Genomic DNA, 20,481 nt, shown 5'->3' with positions numbered 1-20,481 from the left:
GTACTCGTGTTTTCTCGGATGCCGGACCGCTGTCAGCAGGCGTCGTAAATCCACGCAGCTGGTTGAGGTGTCGACGTGCTACTGTTCCATGTATGTCGACGAGCCAAGAGCGCAGGCCTATGCGTTTGACAATCGCAGCTTCCTCCCAGCGTGGCTTTTTGAGAAACTGCCGAGCGAGGACGCGCTGCCCCTCATGAAGCGTTCCGCAGCGCGGAATTGATTTTTCTTCCCGGAACGTCTCCGCTTTGGGCTCGGGGAGGATGGCTGTGAGCTGGGTTCGCATTTCGCGCTCAAACGTCACTTTAGCTGGGGTCTGGCCCGTTGTGCTCTGAACCGTTGTGTGCTGCTTGAAGAGAAAGCGCGCAAGGCGGCGCTGCAGCAACCCTGTATTATCTCTTTCAAGGGCGCGTTTTAGCTCGGCCACGTAGCGCTCGGCTTGTCCGTTTGTTGCTGGGTGGTAGGGGGCTGATGTGACTGATGAGATCCCGTTGTCACGATAAAACTTGAGAATCTCCGCAAACACATACGGTGTTCCGTTGTCCGACACTACCTTGCGAGGCAGGCCGAACGTTGCGAACAGTGATCGCAGGTTGTCAATGACTGCTGCCGAAGTCGTCTGTTTCATTTCTCTTATCTCAAGCCACTTGGTGTAGGCATCTACGACCACGAGGAAGATGCAGCCCTCAATTGGTCCTGCAAAATCAATGTGCAAGGTGTGCCAGGGTGTGTCTGGTTTTTCAAGTGTTGTGTCCCCTGTGCTGTGTCCCCTTCTTTGTCAAGTTGCGCGTAGTTGCGCTCTGCTTGCGACAACGTACGTGAGGCGAAGGTGATAGGGGCTTCCCTTCCTTGGTCGTCAGTCTGCGACAGAACTGCGCCGACTCCGTACGGAGATGCGTCACAAGCCAAAAGCAGAGGCTTCCTTTCGTCGTAGTGGCGGAGGACTGTACATCTCCGAAGCAGGTCTTTCAGGGCGTCGAATGACCGTTGATGGCGTGGCGACCATGTCCATGTCACATCCTTCCGAAGGAGTTGGTACAAGTCGTTGGCCATGGTAGCTCTTTGCTCCAAGAATCGGTCGTAGAACGTTAGGAGTCCGAGAAACGCCTGTAGCTCCTGTTTATTTGTTCGTGCTCGCGCTTCGGTGATTGCTCGCACTTTGTCTTCGGTAGGGTGGATGCCTGCTGCATCAATTCGGTGTCCCAGAAATTGCACTTCTGGCACCGCAAAACAGCATTTCGATTTGCTTATGCGCAAATTTGCGCTTGCTATCCTTTGAAAAACAAGCTCTAGGCGTGCTGCATGCTCTTCAATGGAAGCGCCACTGATGATGACATCGTCAAGGTAGACGCAAACTCCTGTGATCCCTTGAAGCACTGTCTCCATGAACTTTTGAAATATGGCCGGGGCTGCAGCTACGCCGAAAGGCAGTCGCTTGACTTTGTACAAGCCTTTCAGTGTATTAATTGTCAGTAATTCTGCCGTTGATTCGCCTGGGTGAGGTCCAATGTGCTGAAGACTCTTGCGCCACGTAATATACTGAACACTTCCTCAGGCGTCGGTAGCGGGTAAGAGGATGCTTTAGTCGCAAGGTTGACGGTGCTCCGGTAGTCTCCGCAGAGGCGTATGGTTCCGTTCTTCTTGCGAACTACCACAAGTGGTGTGGCCCATTGTGAATGTTGCGTCGGCTCGATGACACCTTGCTGCTCCAGTTTGTCTAACTCCTTTTCAACAGAAGTTCGGAGAGCAAACGGCACCGGCCTGGCCTTCAAAAACTTTGGTTGCGCATTGCCCAACAACTCCAGTGTGACTGGGGGCCCTTCGTTTCCTGGAATTTCTTCCGAGAATGCTATTTCGTATTTCTCTTGCAGTTGCTCAACCACATCCTGGCTCGGCGTCTGGTGTATGCCGCATATGGTCACTCCTAATGAAGCAAACCAGTTTCTACCTAGGAGGCTTGATCCTGAGCCCTTCACAACAAGCAGAGGTAGCGTATGGGTCTTGCCGTTGTAATTAACCCGCATGTTGGCAGAGCCCAATAGTGGCAGGTTTTGTCCTGACCACGTTCGCAGGTGCGTGTCGTCTTGTTGCAGGGTTGGTGCGCCAGATGGCCACGAAGTTCGGAATGTGTCCTCACTGATCAGAGTACAGGCTGCGCCGGAGTCCACCTCGAACTTAATCAGTTGATCATGTACGCTTACTTCGGTAAAAATCTTCGGTCGCGTGCCGAAATTCATGGTGTTCAGGTCGTAGAACACAGATGGCGCTGCTGATGTTGTTCCATGGACATCAGATGGCGGCGTATTCTCTGAGGCGTCGACGCTGTGATTAGGCTGGGAAGGCGAGTTTATCTTGACAAGCTTCCGTTTCTTAATGCAAGCTCTCTCGATATGCCCTCGCTTGTGGCAAAAATTACACGTGGCTGACTGGAATCGGCATTCCAGGGGGTTGTGTTGGTCGTCACACCGCCAGCAGCGTTGTGCTTTCTTGACCGATTTCGCAACAACAGAAGTTTTGCGTACCTGGTTGCTTGTTTGGTGTACCGGCTCGGTGTTCCGGCGAATCTCTCTCTGCTGGTGACCGGCGCTCTCCGCTCGTACGGCGATGTCGTAAGCTTTGTTGAACGTGAGATCCTTCTCAGCGAACATGCGCTGCTGCAGCGACTCGTCACTCAGTCCGCACACAAATCTGTCACGTAACATCACGTCCAAGGGAAGCATGGTCGTGTTAGCAGAAGAAGCTGCTTCTCTTTCCTGCCCGGTAGCTGTTGGGGTCAGCGTCCCAAAATTGCAGTGGGCAGCCAGCTTCTTGAGCGCTGCTATGTAGGCGCTCACAGTTTCTCCTTCCAGTTGATCTCTTCGTTGGAAGCGAGCCCGGCTGTAGACCTCGGATGGCCTTGGGTCGTAGTGCTTTTGCAGTGCTGCTACGATGTCGTCGTAAGACACTGCCGCTGGTGTGCTTGGCTGAATAAGGGCGCAGACAGTGTCGTAGGTCTGCTCCCCGCACAGCGTCAGCAGGTTGGCCCTCTTCAAGGCTGGGTCTGTGATGTCGTTAGCTTCAAAGTAGAACTGGAGGCGTCCAACCCACGATGACCACGATGAGCCGTTGAATTCTGGTATCTGGTTAGGAAACCCTCGCGTAGCCATGGCTTGTCAATAGCGTTGCGTAGCACGGGTCAAATCCACTTTCTCGTCGCCACTGTCGTGTCCGGAAGTTGTTGTCAATGCAGCAAAAGACACGCGATAATTTCACACTGTTTATTTATTACTAAGAGGGTGCGACCAGCGTCGACCGAGGCGGAAGCCGAACTGCCGCCCGAAGGACAGAGGGGACGGCGCGGCGTCCACACGAGGGAGTGGCTTCCCAGAACAAGAGGGCGCGGGGGCCCGCCGTGGGGGGGCATCTTGCGACGGCGCGCGAAGAGGGGCAAGTGGCCGTTAGAAAAGAACACTGGTGACACAGAACAGAACGAAAGAAGGGGACACAGCACAGGGGACACAACAGTTTCCAATAATTTACTTTTAGCGACAAGCTTGCTCACTCACCCAAAAGCGAAATCCGTGTCGTCCATTGGGTCACAATGGTCACAATTTATTTTTGCAATGATTTTGCGGTTGCTGACTTTACCTGCTTCAGAAACTTCTGTTCGTAAGCTTGTTTAAAGCAGGTGCCACTCTGGTGTCCTTTCACTATCAGCAGACTTTCTAGAGTTTTCTCAGAGACAGATGAGCGAAACTCTGTTCGAGTTGTGTTGACAGAGCTGAATATTCTCTCACATTCAGAGTTACTTTTGGGAATGGTGAGTATGCCCAGCATAACCATCGAAATTCTGTGGAATCTGGGCGATCCGTCGACATCTCGAATGCTTCCCAATTGCGACCACTGTACGTCGCACCTTGGCTCATTCAGTATGTCTGCTGGAATCTGGTAAGCTTGCAAGTTGGCAAACTCCACTTCGAGTGCATCAATTGTTTCTTCTCTTGTTTCACCAATCTGCTCGGGCTGAATAGCAGGAAACGCCATAATAAAATGAAGTACACTGCTGAATGAAGCAGTTTTTAGCGCCTGCACTTGGGCAACCTCAGCCATCTTCACGTTGACGTCTTCCAGCAGGAACTTGTGGCGAATATAATCACATGCTGCAGTGAAGTAGAGACGTACAGCCGAAAAGAACTGCTCTTTCTCATTCGAGCTCAGCGCCTCAACTACAGAGTAGGTTGTGATGCCAATGACTATGTCTTTATCATCTTTTTGATTCTCTAAAGCTCCATAGGAAACTTTAGGCAAAGAATGGCATCCCTTGAGAACACCTTGCCGCACAAATCGAGTGAAGAGATCCTCGAGAAGGTGGTTCAAGAGGCCCCTGAGCACATAAATCTGAGGAAATCCAGGGTTCGACGGAAACCCGTCTGGTCGGGTATGTTCATGGCGGAAAATCTTCAAGCGCCGACCAATCGTTAAAAAAGATGACGTTTCGGCCCCGGCTTACGGGGGCCTTGTTCGCAATGAAAGAAAGACAGGGGTGAAGGTAAGTTATATAGGTTTCATGATATGACACAAGCAGCGGGAGTATATCGGGGGTAGATTGCGTTCGTTGCGATTAAGCGTGTTTGCCGTCATCTGAATATAAAAAGATTCTAGGTAAAGCCCTGTCGTCTTACTCTTTTCTTTTCCGATTATCTTCGTGCCGTCCCAGTCGATGTCATGGCCCTCGGAGATAGCATGATCAGCCAGTACGTTTGTTGCCACGCGCTTGTTCTCGACATCATTGTGGTGCTGCTGCAATCTTTTCCGAAAATCACCTGTTTCACCGGTATAGACATGCTCACAATCAGCGCAGGGAACCCTATACACGACGCCCGGGAACTTCTCCTTCTTTATCTTGTCTTTCACTGTAACCAACGCGTGTCGCAGCTTCTGTGTGGGTACATGTGCGACGTCGACTTCGTACGACTATAATATGCGGGATAAACTTTCACTTACTTCGGGGACGTAGGGTATCGGAACCCTTTTCTTCTTCTCTCGCTAGGGTTGCTGTGGCGGTGAGTGAGCTAGGCGATTCTCGGATTTTCGTATAAAAGAACTGGGATAGCCCGAAGCCATCAGGTCGCGGCGAATGGTGTCCAGATCTGTTTTTTTCTCTTCCAGCGTAGAGCAGAGGTTCTCCGATCGGCGGACAAGCGAGGCAACAACGGACTTCTTGTGACAGGTCGGGTGTACGGAACTGAAGTTGAGGTACATGCCAGTGTGCGTGTCCTTCCGGAATACACTGAATGATATTCCAGGGCCGTCACGTTTCACCAGAACGTCCAAAAAAGGCAGACGGCCATCTACTTCCTCTTCCGTGGTAAACTGTATGGCCGGTTCCATGCTGTTCAGGTACAAAAGGAATGTACTCACAGCGGATTTCTTGATTATGCAGAAACAGTCGTCCACATAACGAAGAAAGACTTTCGGGCCCGGCGTGAAGCATGAAAGGGCGCGGGACTCCAGTGACTCCATTGTCAAGTTCGCAGCGGTGACAGAAATTGATGCTCCCATAGCCGTACCATGAACCTGTTTATATATGCTCTCCTGGAACGTGAAATAGGTGTTTGACAAACAGAACTGAAGAAGTCTGCTGAGGTCTGGAACTTCAACGGGTGTTCTTTCCGGTATGGTTGCATCCGCCTGGAGCGCAATTGTGCAAACCTTCACGTCCAGGTCAGTGGGCACGCTCGTAAACAGTGACTTCACGTCAAATGACACCAAAATTTCGTCGTCCTCTATAACCATGTTGCGAACCTTTTCAATGAAGTCGTGTGAGTTGTGCACGTGCGTTTCTTTCGCTTTTACCAACCAAAGGGGAGATAACACGATGCAAATAGTTCGACAGCTTGTGAAGCAGGGAGCGGGTGAAATCGACGATTGGGCGCATTGGGTTGCCTTCTTTGTGGATATTTGGCAGTCCATACAGAGCGGGAGCGGAACCATTGTGGCAGAGGAGGAAGTAGTAGAGGGACTTGTGTTGTGGCGGGACAAAGGAGAAGACGTCAGCCAAAAGTTTCTGCAAGTCCCTTTGCACCTTTGAAGTGGGGTCCCGATTAAGTGGCAAGTAGGTTCTCTCATCTTCCAGCATGCTCGTTATCTTGTTCACGTACTCTCGTTTGTCCAAGACGACCGTTGTGTTTCCCTTGTCCGCGGGCAGGATCACGATGTTCTCATTGCTGCACAATCTTTTTAGTGCCTTTCTTTCTTCGGGCAAAAGAGGATTAAGTCCTTGATGCCGGTTCAGCTTGGACAGCACGCTCACGACACGGGTGTGTGCCTTGTCGCGACGGGACGGCTCCACATTCTTGACCGCATTTTCCACGGCGCATACTATCTTTTTTATGTCCGGCTCTGGTCCCAAATTGAAATTGAGACCGAGGCTCAACACTGAGAGCTCAGCGTCGTCCAGTTTCTGTGACGAAAAGTTGTGCACAGTGGTGCGGTTAGCAGTTCTGGAAATGTCCATGAGACGAGGTAGTAGTCTTTGATCGCTGCTTGCGTCATACCATGAAACCTATATAACTTACCTTCACCCCTGTCTTTCTTTCATTGTGAACAAGGCCCCCGTAAGCCGGGGCCGAAAAGTCATCTTTTTTAACGATTGGTCGGCGCTTGAAGATTTTCCGCCATGAATCTGAGGAGCCTGTGACTAAAGAAGGCAGTTTGTCTTTTTAAAAAGAGGTATAACATTTTGGAGAAAAACAGCATGCCCTGCTTAGCTCCGATGACAAAAAAAAAAAAACAGGTGCTCTTCACGGGTCACGTGGTTGGCTTCTCCAGATTCCTCGCTATGAAGTTTCAGTTTCTTTGCTTGTGGTGCAGAATGAACTCCTTTTCTTTTTAGCGAAGGTCCATCGCAGTCGGTTCTTTTTTTTCCAACACCTGCAGCAGCCTTGGGAACGTGTGCAGCAGTCCTTGGGGCCGGTGCAGGGTTCTTGGCGATTTGTTGAGAAGTACTGGGAATCTGGAATGACTCCAAAAACAAGCGCTGCTTGTTGCACTTTTTTGTTTCATCCAAGAAAAGGCTAAGTGGTTTCCACTGGTCTAGCAGCCTCTTCAAATACTTCCCCTAAGACAGCCAAAGTGTCGGCGAATGCTTCAACATCCTGACATCTACATCATGCAATCTTTGAAACTCTTTCAGTCGATCTTTCGGCTTTGAGCTTTTCTCTAAGTAAAAAAAAATGTCAACCAAGGCCTCACCAACCTTTACAGGAAGACATGCAGCTCCTTTTGGGTGGTCAAGTTAATGAGGTGGAATGGGCAACCAACCCTGATCAAAGCTGGTTGGGCCTCTCTCAATACAGTCGAAACGCTCTTTTTCTTGCCAATCATGACATGGGCATTGTCCGAAGACAATGCCAACAGGTTTTCAAGAGGCAAACTTCGGGCTTCATTTCGTCCAGAATCAGATTTCCAATGTTATGACCTGTCGCTTCCCCTTGGATTGTACCGATGCAAAGGAGGCAGCTTTCAACTCTACTGGTCTCTTTAACGAAGTATGTCACAACAATAGGGTAAAGCTGCGTATCCCTATTGTTACTTCCGTCCACAGCAATCGAAAATACCTGCTTTTTTAGGGCATCCAGCAAAGGAGTCTCTGCGTTCGCGGCCATTTCACGAACAACTGCCATCGTCTTCGTTCATCCACAGGCGTAGCGTTTGGCTTCTTCGCACTTGGGGAACATTTTCCGGAAAAGTGGTCCAGCGTGAACGCTGACACTTAGCGGGATGTTGTGTTCAACTAAAAACGCCGTGAAATGGCATTCTGCACGAATCACACCGAGGTCGCTGTCACTGCGTACAAAACTTGTCAGGCTTGGCTGGCTGTCCGCAGCTCGGCTCGCACGCATCCTTGGTGCTTTTTCGAAGCGATGTGGACCTTGATGTCAAACTTGCCACCATGTGAAATGTTAACGTAACAGACACACGTGGTGCAAAATTCGAACTTCTCTCCTTTCTTAGATGGCACGAAGCATAGAAATTTTGACGTGTACGACTTCAAAAATACTTGGAAGTACTGTCGCGGCTTTGAGCCCGCCATTGCATCGCGAAACCGCTACTGCTAAAACACCAGAGTCGCACTGTGTTGGATGCGGCTGCAGGTCACACAAAAACAGAGGCCAACACCCAAGTCATCCAAACACGTGGACAAAGGTTTGCGGAGGCCGCATGGAGGCCTGACCAGCTTGACTACAGCCACTAGCCTGGCGGAGGCGGTATCGAGTTTTGGATATGAATTCGTGACCCCTCGAGTAGACGACAGAAGTCACTACGTTTGCAGCTGCTGATGATGATATCACGAATATGTGTTGCCCTCTCGTGGTGGCAAAAGGTACCATAATAATGTTAATAGATGTCCGCACTTTTTCTCCCAAATAAAATAAAACATTTTCCGTAAAATTTCACGCAAGATTCGTAAAATCGTAAGACTGGTCAAAATTCGTACATTTTGCGGGAAATTCGGAAGAGTTGGCAGGTATGCACTCAGACACCGCGGCGGCTGAGTGAGTCGGCATCTGTGCAACACAAAGAATTCACCTGAAGTATAGCCGGCATCCCTTCAAGCAGTGTTTCACAGCCCCTTTAATACGTATAAGCCGAACTGAAATGAGCAGCTTTATAAAAATGTACAAACAATGAGTGATCAGCTGCGTTGAAAATGCTTGCGCATAGTCTGTTACAAGTCTGCTATGATCATGCTCATGAGCAGGAGTCAGAGAATCAACTACGGATGGAAAATGACTGGTTTAGGTTACTGAACCAAAATGCTTTATGACTAGCTACTGTGGGGGCGTGGGCCAGGTTAGGCAGAGGCTAGGTAAGGCTCACGTAATGATAAGAACAACTTTATTAGCGAGGCAATGCGCCTCACTATACACTAAAAACTATGCGCGCTCGACGAGCACATGGTCCCTCACTCTGCTCACACACCATAGTCACACGCTTGCTGCGTAACACACACTACACTAGGCTTGGCTGCTTGGCCTTAGGGGCTGCTGTGAATGGTAGGTGGCGCTAGCAGTGCGTCTGTCTGTCCCTCACGCTACAAAGCATACTATTTGTGGAACCCCATTGTGCTCTATATTAATGATGTCCTCAAATTGAGGCATTTATCAGAAACCTGATCAGATGCAAGCAGTTCGAAATGGGGGGAACACTAACCCCTTTGGAGAAATGTTAGTAGGGGGGGGGGGCGGGGGGGGGGGGGGGGCGGGGGGGCAACTCCCCCCTCTCTTTACCAGGCTCCCCGGTAAACTGCCATTCATGATCCGAGAATACCTGCCGTATGCGCTTCACCCCATTCTATTCTTCTAGATATTTCCCTCTCATGATGCGGATCAGCGGTCACTACCTGCCCAAAGTCAATGTATTCCTTTACCACTTCCAGCACCTCCTTACCAACTGTGAACTGCTGTTGCCTAGCGAGACTGTTGACCATTACTTTGGTTTTCTGCATGTTCATTTTTAGACCCACCGTTCTGCTCTGCCTGCCCAGATTATTTAGGTATCCTCCATTAACCCTTATCCCCAACTGTTCATAATTCAGGCCTCTGAATACCTGCTGTAAAGAGGCGGCGAAAAGCATTGGCGAGATTGTGTCTCCCTACCTGACATCCTTTCTTATTGGAATTTTATTTCTGACCTTCTGGGAGACTATAGTCACTGTGCAGCCGTTACAAACATTTTCCAGTACCTTTACATATGCCTCTTCTACACCTGGGTAACATAATGCCTTCATGACTACTGAGGTTTCGAATGAGTCACATCCTTTCTGCACATTTCTCTATCAACTGACTGATGGTTCATATACCATTAAATAATCCACAAATGGTGTTAACTACAGCTGTGCTTGTAAGAGGTAAGGTGTTAGGTGATCTGCCACAGTCAGACTTTTTTTCCATGAGACAGTACTTGCAGACAGGATGGACATTGTCCTCACTGCGACATCTGTCCAGTGTGAAATCTGGAACCCTGAAACCCACGAGCGTAGTCCTTGGCATGCTTTTTACTGCGTCAACGGTACAGTCCTCTTTTGGCAAAAAAACCACGGTCAGTGCGTGTGAGTGCCATTGTGTGAAGCCTCCATCTCCGCATCACTGGTGCCTCCTCCTCCGGTGGGTGCCCGCATACCCACTTCCACCCTCCACAAGCCCATGCAGTAGCGAAATCAAATTCAAAGACACAACGGTCAATGTAAAAGCAAAGTGCAGAGCCAAAACTCCTACTGTAGATTTCTCACCTCACATCGTATCACCACCTATGCATTTATCTTTCTGCCTCACTCATAGAAGGAACTATGAAAGCAGCTAACACTTTACATTAACTAACAGGCTTAGGTTTATGTTTATGAGATTTAATGTCCAAAAGAAACTCAACACTATCAGGGATGCCGCAGTAGATGGCTCCAGATAATTTTAACCACCTGGGGTACTTTTCATGTGCACCGACATCACACAGTACACGGGCATCTATCATTTCATCACCTTCGAAATGCGATCGCCGTGGCCGGGTTTGAACCAGCCTCTTTTGGGTTAACAGCAGAGTACCACAACCACTCAGCCACCGCGGTGGCTGTAATAAAAACAATTGGATTGTTTGTTATTATAACAAGCAACATGAACTGATGAGCAAGTCTGTCTGACACGGTAGTGGAACAGTGCAATGGCACAGGACGCAACACAACGCTGCGATGTGTTGCTCTTCTTTGCCCAGGTGGCGCTGTGCCGTTTCACCATTTCTCACAGCCCCATCACCTACTGGGTGCACCCTTCTTCTCACCTGTTCAGCTCCGAGCAGGCAAAAGTGGTGGCTCTCCTCGATGAGCGAGTCAGCACAGCCCACTGCACAGACCCACGGAAGAAGAAGAAGAAACACTTAGGCGAGGCTGATGCACAAATAACAGCTTTGCTTATGTCACCCCCATCACACGCCTCAATCGAGGACTTCGAGGAGGGATTAAAAATAACTTTCTCACTTCTTGTAATGAAGCCATAATTTAAAACCACTCATCTTCAGTGCATGTCTCTGTACGTGTGCTCTATCAACATGAAATGAAACGTGTACGGGGTAAGTGCAGCGCAGACACAAGAATACAAGAAAATTAGCAGCTTGAGAACAAACACAGGCAGGATTCATTAACGCTTCCACACAGTGGTCTTTTGCACCACAGAGGTGAATACCAAGTGCACTAGTATTATGTCTCAATCAACTCCGGTCTTCTCGTCTTGTGTTTCCATCTCAGTTGTCTTGTTTGGGTTTCATTTTTTACCGACAGTAGTGCATGGCAAGAGATGTCACTACCCCTTTTGAAAGCACACAGCCCCACAGTAGAGAGCAGACGGAAACCGTTAAGATGGGTGACTTCAAGACATTTGCCTGTACAGGCTAGAGGGAGGACCACCTTGCTTTGAAAAACAAGCTGCTTTATTTACAAGAGCAGTCATAAGAAATAAAACAATCGGAGGGGACACTTAAGCACTGTCTTAAGGGTACGACATAACTGCGTAACGGGTCATTTCTTATATATGCACAACTGCTCATTCTCTATTTTACACCCATAGACAGCTGTGAGTCCTCATACCACTCCTGGCACAGTGGTGCAGCGGTTAAGAGAAACGTCACTGCCTAGCGATGGTAGGTGCCGCCACCAGCCAGTGTGCCTTGTTAATTTAACTGGCACCTTCCATGGTGGGGAGTTTGCTTCCTATCCGGTGGACAGGTTATGATGATCGTGACGGCGCCACAATGATCCATGTGGCCCATCTGCCTCCTAGGTTGTTTTTTGGGGGGATTTTCCATGGATTTTCGCTCATTGTCAACGACGCCGATTTTTCTGTCACATGAGCTCCTTAACTCTATCACATTAAATGTAGCAGACCACCAATGCGATTCATGCGGCAGAGTATGCGTTAGCTGCTTTCGATTCAGCTGTGGTTCAGTGCACCACCTGCTCCAGTTCATGGTGCACTGCACCAAAGCCCTCGATTCACAGCGCCCTCTGCACCGCCGTCCGCGATTGATTTGGGTGCAGCCATGGTGCCCTTTCGTGCAAGGAACAACGGCACCAGCCGCCAAGGAGGTGCAAAAAAGTTGTGCACGTGCAGACGGGTTTCAGCAAACGACACTAACATATTAAAGTTGGAATGAGGTGAACTGAGGGAGGTCTTTGCTGTCGTTGACGGGTCCGATGTCATTTTGCGAGAAAATGTCACTTAAATCTATGCGACACCAGGTAACTTTGTGCTTTGTGTTGTAGCTGCCATGTTGTGACAGGCCGTCTATGTGCGTGTGAGTTCACGCAAAACATTCTTTTTTTTTTCAGACGGCGCAACAATTAACGGAGTATCGTCTGTTGGCAAATTGCGGGCAGGGCAAATTCAAGCGTGCTTTGCTACAACCGGCGCCAGTACCTTTGCCTGCTGCACTAAGCATGCAGGCAGATGCTGCTGGTTAGCTGCTGCCTGACCATTCTGCTGCGGCTACGGGAACGCCCGGGCTAGCACTAAGCAACGAGGCGCTGATTTGTGGGCGTCCCCCTCCCCTAGGTGTCAGAAAATATGCAAAGGCCTTGAAGCGCACCGAAGGGTCTTCAAACGTTTCTCTGGTAGAGAGTCTGAAGACCTTCATGAGTTCAAAATTGAAGTATCCTGCAACCACACTTTCACAGTACTTCGGAATTTGACTGCAGACTGTCTGAACCAAATGTGTTGTGGCGGAAGACAGCACGGTTTCCTCATCTTCACTGTCGAAGAGAACTCCATAAGAAGAAAAAATGTAAAATCATCGCCGTTGTCCATTGCTGACTCAAGTCTTGTTAGGCACGTAAACCCTTCTCTCCCCATGCCTCCACTCCATGAGTTATAGCTAGCGCCCCATCGCAGTGACACCGCAATGCCATAGCACGAAAGCCCCGCTGCTCACGTCCGTTCGTCTCGGGTATGGGCCTGGTTGCACCTGCTACTTTCTGCATATCAGCTGACTCAGCTGCTCCAATGCCTTGTGCGCAGCTGTTCATTTCTTCGGCATAAAGAATGACAGCCACCTTGAATGCAACCAAGAACGAGCGGCGGATGCTTTCCAGGCCCGGAGCACAAACGACTAACGAAGCACTACATTAAAGTCTGGTAAAACAAGGTGGGCAGACGTCAGGTGCATCAAAGCCAAAGAGAAACTACGCGTGAGCGGCGCCGGCTCTTTCGTCGGCTACCGGCACTCCCCGGCACCTCTGCCGCTCTGAATGGCGGTGCTGCCACAGCGGCCCTTCCATCAACTATCGACACTCCCTTGAGTGCCAAGAGCGCACGTAAAAGTTAAAAAAAAAAACTTGGAGGACGCTTCAGCTTAACCTTTAAGAGAATGCCGCCGCTTATCAGCAGCAGCAATCGGCAGCCGCACACGGGGGGGGGTGACAGTTTGCCGCTTATCAACAGCCGCCATCGGCCGGTGAGCGTGGGGAGGGGGTGCCGGTTATGCACGTTGACAGAGCAGCTGCTCAAGGCCAGCACCAAGAGGGATGCGACAGAGCCCTGCAGCAAAAATGCAACCTTGCTGTAGCATCCCTGATATCTCGTTTGTCTCGCCTTTATTTGTGGTGCCATGCTTTGGATTCAATTGTAAGTCAGCCCCTCCCACTTCAGATTTTCGAAGTAAAAAAAAATAGGTCGACCTACAATCATGTAAATATGGTAGGGTGTTTTAGTGATGCAGAATAGTTTGTAAGCGCATGCGACACCTGATAGAGTGTGGGCAAACCAAGGGACAAAGAGAGAGCACCGCTGAAGTTGGTGCCTATCACTACAGAGCCCTTTAGACCGCTGCCAGCAACAGCCTCGGTGTACTGACACATTTCGACTACAATCTGCCCTGAGACCAAGTTCCCCGAGACAGTCCCGCTTAAGGAACTCAGCTAAGTTGAGACTGTTAATGTACTACTCTCCATATTCGCACAAGTTGGTTTTTCTGCGGAAATCCAGTCAGATTAGGGCACACTGCTTAATAGAGCTTTGATCACAGCCTTTCTGGAAATGTGTGGGATAAAGCTTTTACATAGCTCCGTGTACCATCCGCAGTCGAGCTATGGGCAGTGGTGTAAAAAGTATGTTGCCGTCATGAATAAAGTCCCAAGTGATGGGCACAAGAAGAGCAGAGCACGCAGGCAGGGCAACATCTTTGGCAGCGATGGCTTTGAGAGAAGCAGGACGCATGCACAAACACACTCGCACAGGCAGGCAGATAGGTTGCCCACAATGCAGAGGGCAGGTGGCCAGCTTGCCAGAAAGCAGGCTCAAAGACAAATAAAGAAACAAACACACAACAGCTGAATACGGGGGAATGGCCATTATAACTGCTAGCGCACTAAAAGCAAGTGTGAAGCTCTTGCAACTATTGCCAGAAAGTACCTCTCGAATCTGGCTGCTCAGGTGGAAAGTGAAAGGCTTTTCTCAGCTTGCACCAAAACTTTTCCCGCATGGCAACTTGGTGCAGTTCAAGCTTCCATGACATTTCTCAACAGACCTACTGCTGTGCAATCTTCCGAACCCGAACCATGTGTTTGTGAATATCCCTGGTTATAGTGTTACGATACTCAAGACTTGTTTTTTTACCATATGTAAAACCTCTTTTTGCATGCAGTGGTGCCTTTGGAATGTGCCCAGTCTTTCGAAAGCTCATTTAAAACTTTTTGAAACCTGCTTTCTTTGACTGCTTACTCTTTTTGAAGTCATTTTTCAATGGCTCATAGCACTTACAGGTTTCAATCCTAGTCATTTATTTCATAGCTAAGCATTTATCTAGTCACATATCCACATTTTCGCTGGCATTTCTCAGCAGTGCTAGTATCTTACACCAGTCAAGCATCTGTTTATTTTTTATGGCTAGTCTGAGAAAGTCCTGTCTTATAGTTGATGTTATGTTGTTCGACTGATGCCACAATGATACGTAATCCCCGCTATCCAGCGGTGCATTCTAGAGTGTCAGGTTGTGCTTCTAGCACAACTGCATCAAGTAATTTGATTAACCCCTGCCTACTCTACGCATTGTTTTCTTCTGATCACAGCACTATGCATTTTTTTTGTTTTTTAAGGTTTTAAGGTTGTAGTCAAGCCTGGTGCAGCTGAACATTCTTGTAAAGTTACTAGCGAACGGCATTTCAAATAAAATTTAGGGGGGGGGGGGGGGGGGGGGGACCCGGGTCTTAGCGATCGAAAATCAGCCCAAAAATCGAATTTTCAATGTCTCCATTTTCGGGAACCTGGCACATTTCCACACCTATTTGCAAATTTCAATGCAAAAATAATCCGTATTTCCGACGCTAGATGAGCTGAAAGAACCGAAGCCGCGATGGCGGCCCTTTAAATTGAGGTCAAATCGTGCCCGATTTCTACTGCTCGCAGCTCGGGAACGCATGCCACCGGCGCCATTTTGGTCTCGTTCAAAAGTTCGCGCTTCCAGCTTTTTTTTTTTTTTTCATTCAAGCAGCAACACAGTCACTGTGGCCGCTGTGTTGCTGTGTTCGTGGATAAAACGATCACAAAAAGAACGCGCAGCGTGCGTTGCTATTGGCCAGTTCAGGCACGTGACCAAAATGGCGGCTTACGATTGGCTCCGTCGCGCGGGGCGGCCATGGGCGGCCGAACAAAGGCTCCATTTTGTTAGAGTCCAGGTCCTGTCCGACGCACACATCGCCATGCCTGGAGGTCCGACAAAATTCCGTTCTGTCAACCACTACGGGTTCTTGACTCTTTGTGTAATAATGTATATAGTATATTTATTTTGCATTTATAGTGTTCATTTTTAATGTTTTTATGCAGTGTATATTTATTTTATGTAGTGTACTATTTACCTCCCCCCATGTCTTTTTTCTGTCCCCTCACCTCTTTTACTTCATTTCTCCCACCTGCCTGCTATCCTTTCTTTCTGCTGCCCCAGCTCAGGTGCCGCCGCACGTGATGGCAGATGCCGGGGCATTTTCCTCGTTGGCGTTCCGTAACCCCTCTCGCAACGGCGCCTCTTCTCCTCCGGTACCCTCCTCGCCCTCTTTTATTCCCTTTCTATTTTCTCTTTTCCTCCGCCTCTTCGCCTAGTTGTTCTCTTTCACAGCCGTTCCGCTCTTCGCTCCGTTCCTTTCTTTTCTCTAACCTCAGCGGCTAGGGCATATTTCTGCAGCCGCTGCAGAGAAAGCGATTCGGGGACGTATTTTCGCCTTCGGAACGCGTTCGAATCATGGTGCAGCGTCTTGTGTGCGCTTGTTTTGGAGCGAAAACGCGGCTCTGCGCCCATTTATGCAGCCACAGAGCCCAGTTCATTAACCGCCGCAGAGAAAGCTATTCGGGGACGTATTTTCGCCTTATGTCTTTTTTCAGAAGGCCAATTAAGCGTTCCTTCACTGCAAAGTCATAAGAGTTGGCTCCTAATAGAAGCCGCTTGGCGTGAAGGGTAGCTTCCAGGGCTTGCGTCGCCAAGCTGTTTCTAGTCTTTGTTTTCATCAGGTTGATCAGAGAGAAAACTCTGTTGCACTGCAGTGCTGCGAACAGGGAAGCTTGCAGAGGCAAAGCCTTATTTCAGGGCGCCCGTCTGCCTCATTGAGTCTTTAGAGCTCTTCTCTGCAGCGCTTCCCTCATCATCTCTGTACAGTCCGTGCATTTGATTCACCATGTAAATAGAATAAATATATTGTTGTCCCCCAATGTCTTCGTGAGTCCCGTCATCCTCGTACCTCCACCCTGCCCGACCCCGCTACCTCGATCCCATCAATGCTTTCCGCAAGTGCAGGTGGCGCATTGGTAGACTCTCAAAATCAAGGTGGTCAAGAAAGGGTGAATAAGGAGCCTATTCACACCGAAAAATAAAAATGACCCATACAGAAAGTAAAATTTCCCTACATTACAACAATAATCTATTTTTCCCCTAAACGTTCAAATTCTCTAGATATAGGAGAAAATCCCTAGGGTTGGCAGGCCTGCGCCGAAGGCTCGGAAGAGCTGGCGCAGTGTAAACAGAAAGAGGAGTGGGTGGGGGGAGAGGAGGAGGGGCCGGTGCAGCGAGGAGGGTTATGGAACGCCAACGAGAACTCGCGTGCTGTCGGCTCGCGCGCGCCTCGGTACTGCAGTAAACAAAGCAGCTGAGGCGTGCTTTTTGAGAGCTGTAGAGAAGTTGGCGTTACGACCACTGAAAGTGAACAAAATTGAAAATTAACTTGGAGAGGTTTTTTACGGCACCACGGGTGTTCTTGCCCAACAAAAATCCGTCCGTCGCCGTCCTGTTTTAAGCGATGCAAAATCTTAAATGGGAGCACAGTTGCATGACTGTGTTCAAAAAGTGTGGAAATGACGGGGCGCTTACATCGCACCACAGTGCAAGTTTATCGCCAGACAGAGCGGCTGCCAGTGATTAGTTGACCACAAAAGCGCATTTTCCGGAAAGGCGATGCTGCAGTGATCACCCTTGAGATTACTCAGACACGAACGTCACATGATTCATTTCACTTATTTTTTTTTAATCTAAAAACATCATTATGCTAAGTAAAGCAGTTTTCGGATAGGCAGCACAACGACCTTCACCTCAACCAACGACGGCAGTGGGTGACGTATGTGGCACAGTTATGGCGTCGAACCTTTACCCATGACCTTCAGTTGACCTTTGACATTGGGGTGCCCTTTGGGTTGACCTTAAGAGCACCCGATGGGGTGTTGTGAAGCCATGTGATGGGTAACCATGCGCGCAGAAGCTGCCCGCTGAATTCGAGGGTTATTCAAGTTAAGGCACTGCCAACTTTCCCCCTGAAAATTGCTGCTTGTGGTTTGGTTATTTTCGCGTGGAGGGCGCAATTCCGCAATTAAGTGCGACGCAGCACTGAAAAAAAATCACACTTTCCAATAAATGCACGCCATAAAGAGAACTTGCGAAGAAGCCGCCTTGTGTCCACGATCAAAGGGACGGAGAGTAAAGACCTCAAGTGAAAAGCAGGGCCGACTAGTAGTAGCCAAAAACGATGTAAATGCGTGGGAAGGCTTACTTACCACCAGTACGTCGGTGAGTACTTTATATGTGTCAGTATTTGGCAACTTGCTTCGTGTATACTTGTTCGTATTGGAAGCTTCTCACTCATTCACCGCACGAACCGGCAATTGACGAACACAGCCCTTCTACACCATCTACCAGAAATTGAGAGGAGGGGGGAGGTATTCACTATGCTCTTTTTAGGCTTGAGAATAGTTACCGAATGTAAAGAAACTGGTCGCCGATGTACTTTCCAATGCGACGGTTATGCAGACGCATATCAGTATATTTCGATTTTCTAGCTCTCTCCGGCATAGCGAGAATGCTCTTTTCAATCCTCTGTATGTTGCCTTCGAAAACACTTGACAAGCTGCGACTGCAGTACACGAACAGAGGCACGCAAAAAACGACACCATGTGACGTCACGAACCGACGAGGTCAAGCGACGAAGATCATGACGTCGCATAATTAATGGTAATGAATATAATTAGGCAAAACTAAGATTAATTGCTATAATTAGTGATGACATCATATGAGTGTGGCGTCATACCAGGTCAAGTGACAGCGATGTAATGTGCCATCAGACCTGGTCACGTGACGACGCTGTAATATGACATCACACCTACTCACGTGACAACGATGCAATTTCTCGTCGTACCAGGCCCCCATCTACCCCCTTCCACCCCCATTTCAAGATCCATATGGATCCCACATTACTACACATGCGCGCACGACGCATTGCAAAGAGTGCCCACAACCCGGTCCGCATTAATGACATTAGGATTGTCCAGCAGGTAAACGCGCCAGTTCTCATGTATGACTTACTGCAAAGATCATGCAACGACACACGCCTTTGACTCTCGAGATGATGGCGATGATGATGATGATGCTAACAGTGTATCCTTATGAGCGCGGGGAAGTGTGATATACCGCTACCAAATTAAAAGTTGCCAGATAATTGATTAAATATTGTACATTACCCAGCAACCGAAGACAATTATTGTGCGGGAAAATAGGAATACCTGCAGCTAGCAGTTAGGGATGATGATGTTGATGTTCCTGGGAGGTCAAGACCCTCCCTCGTTTCAGCTACTTCCCTCCAGGTTTGCGGTGCGGTCTTTATGGAGGAAAAACGCTAAGGCGCCCGTGTGCTGTGCAATGTCAGTGCACGTTAAAGATCCCCAGGTGGTCGAAATTATTCCGGAGCCCTCCACTACGACACCTCTCTCTTCCTTTCTTCTTTGACTCCCTCCTTTACCCTTCCCTTACGGCGCGGTTCAGGTGTCCAACGATATATGAGACAGATACTGCGCCATTTCCTTTCCCCCCAAAACCAATTATTATTACTCCAGGTTTGGAAATCCTAGGAATTCTCCGATTACTCGGTGATCCCGCGCCATTTTGAAAGAAAGGGCTAGATCACGTCTTCGAACACTGTGTCAACTATTGGTCAAAACAACTGGCCTAGAGGGGACAGCGTGAACCGCTCTCTCTGTCAAGAGCACCATGGCTCAAATTTCCCCGCAGCAGTATATCTTTTCCCAAGCACCCCCCCCCCCCCCCCCCCCCCCCATAAGCCTGAACAGAATTTTGTGTACCACTTCATCAACCAGTCTGAGAAAATTGCTTTAAGTCAATCACTTATCTCCCTTCAGAACTGAACTAATCAATGGTACGCCAGCATCCTCGACGTTTTTTACCTGCGAGCACTGCCCGTGCATTCTGCTAAGCCGTTTATATTCAACGATGGGTCTCTGCAAAATAGTTGCACGAAAGATAACGCGTAGTGCCTGGTCATCTGCAAGGCAGGCTGCCAACTTAACCGATCCCATACGAGAAAAGAAAAAAAAGAGGATGATTAGAAACGTACAAACAAAAATCGCACACTAAAAACAGAAGCGAACAACAGTGTGCCCCATTAAACGTCATATTAGAAGGTTTGAAACATCGACTCAGCAGCACGGCGCGAGCATATAATCAGTTCTATTATACATCTTCATTAAAAAAAAGGAAAACGAATCAGCTACCACATCTCTATACGTTCATTATAGTCTTGCATTTTTTCGCCGCTAAAACACCGCTATGCTGGCGCGTTCGCCTCGTGTTGCGGTGTTTCGGCATAATAGCGAATTTCCGAGAAGGATCAAGGAACCGGAGACGAAAAGGGGGTTATTCGGAAGGATAATAAAGTGGATAAAAAAAATGGAGCGAACAGCGGAACAGCTGTGAGAGAAAATTACAATTATTACAATTACTGCACCGTTTCCTCTCCTCGAAAAACAATTTTCCAAATAAAAATGCCCTGTGCTGTGCAGCGTTAAAGAACGGCAAGTGGACTAAACTGAAATGAGCCGTCCACTATAGTATTCATCATAATCTCTGCATCCCTCCGGAACGGGTAACTCAACGTTTACCTTTCTGTTTTTTTATTCACCCATGTACAGAAGTACGGTC

At 48.8% G+C, this 20,481-nt stretch overlaps 1 protein-coding gene across 3 annotated transcripts in view; it reads right to left on the bottom strand.

Moving 5' to 3' along the window:
• Nucleotides 1-20,481, bottom strand: part of park (E3 ubiquitin-protein ligase parkin) — an 83,398-nt gene that overhangs the window by 29,343 nt on the left and 33,574 nt on the right. For all 3 annotated transcript variants that reach the window (XR_013306456.1, XR_013306455.1, XM_077628072.1), the window contains exon 6: nt 10,810-10,871. Coding sequence is in view for 1 of the 3 variants with exons in the window: in XM_077628072.1 (XP_077484198.1) it covers nt 10,810-10,871 (62 nt within the window). In the remaining 2 variants the exon portion in view is untranslated. The remainder of the gene's footprint in view (nt 1-10,809; nt 10,872-20,481) is intronic.

This window comes from Amblyomma americanum, chromosome 6, assembly GCF_052857255.1.
Source record: "Amblyomma americanum isolate KBUSLIRL-KWMA chromosome 6, ASM5285725v1, whole genome shotgun sequence".
Classification (NCBI taxonomy): Eukaryota; Metazoa; Arthropoda; class Arachnida; order Ixodida; family Ixodidae; genus Amblyomma; species Amblyomma americanum.
The sequence above is the reverse complement of the archived record's forward strand: the minus strand, read 5'-3'. Positions and strand labels throughout refer to the sequence as shown.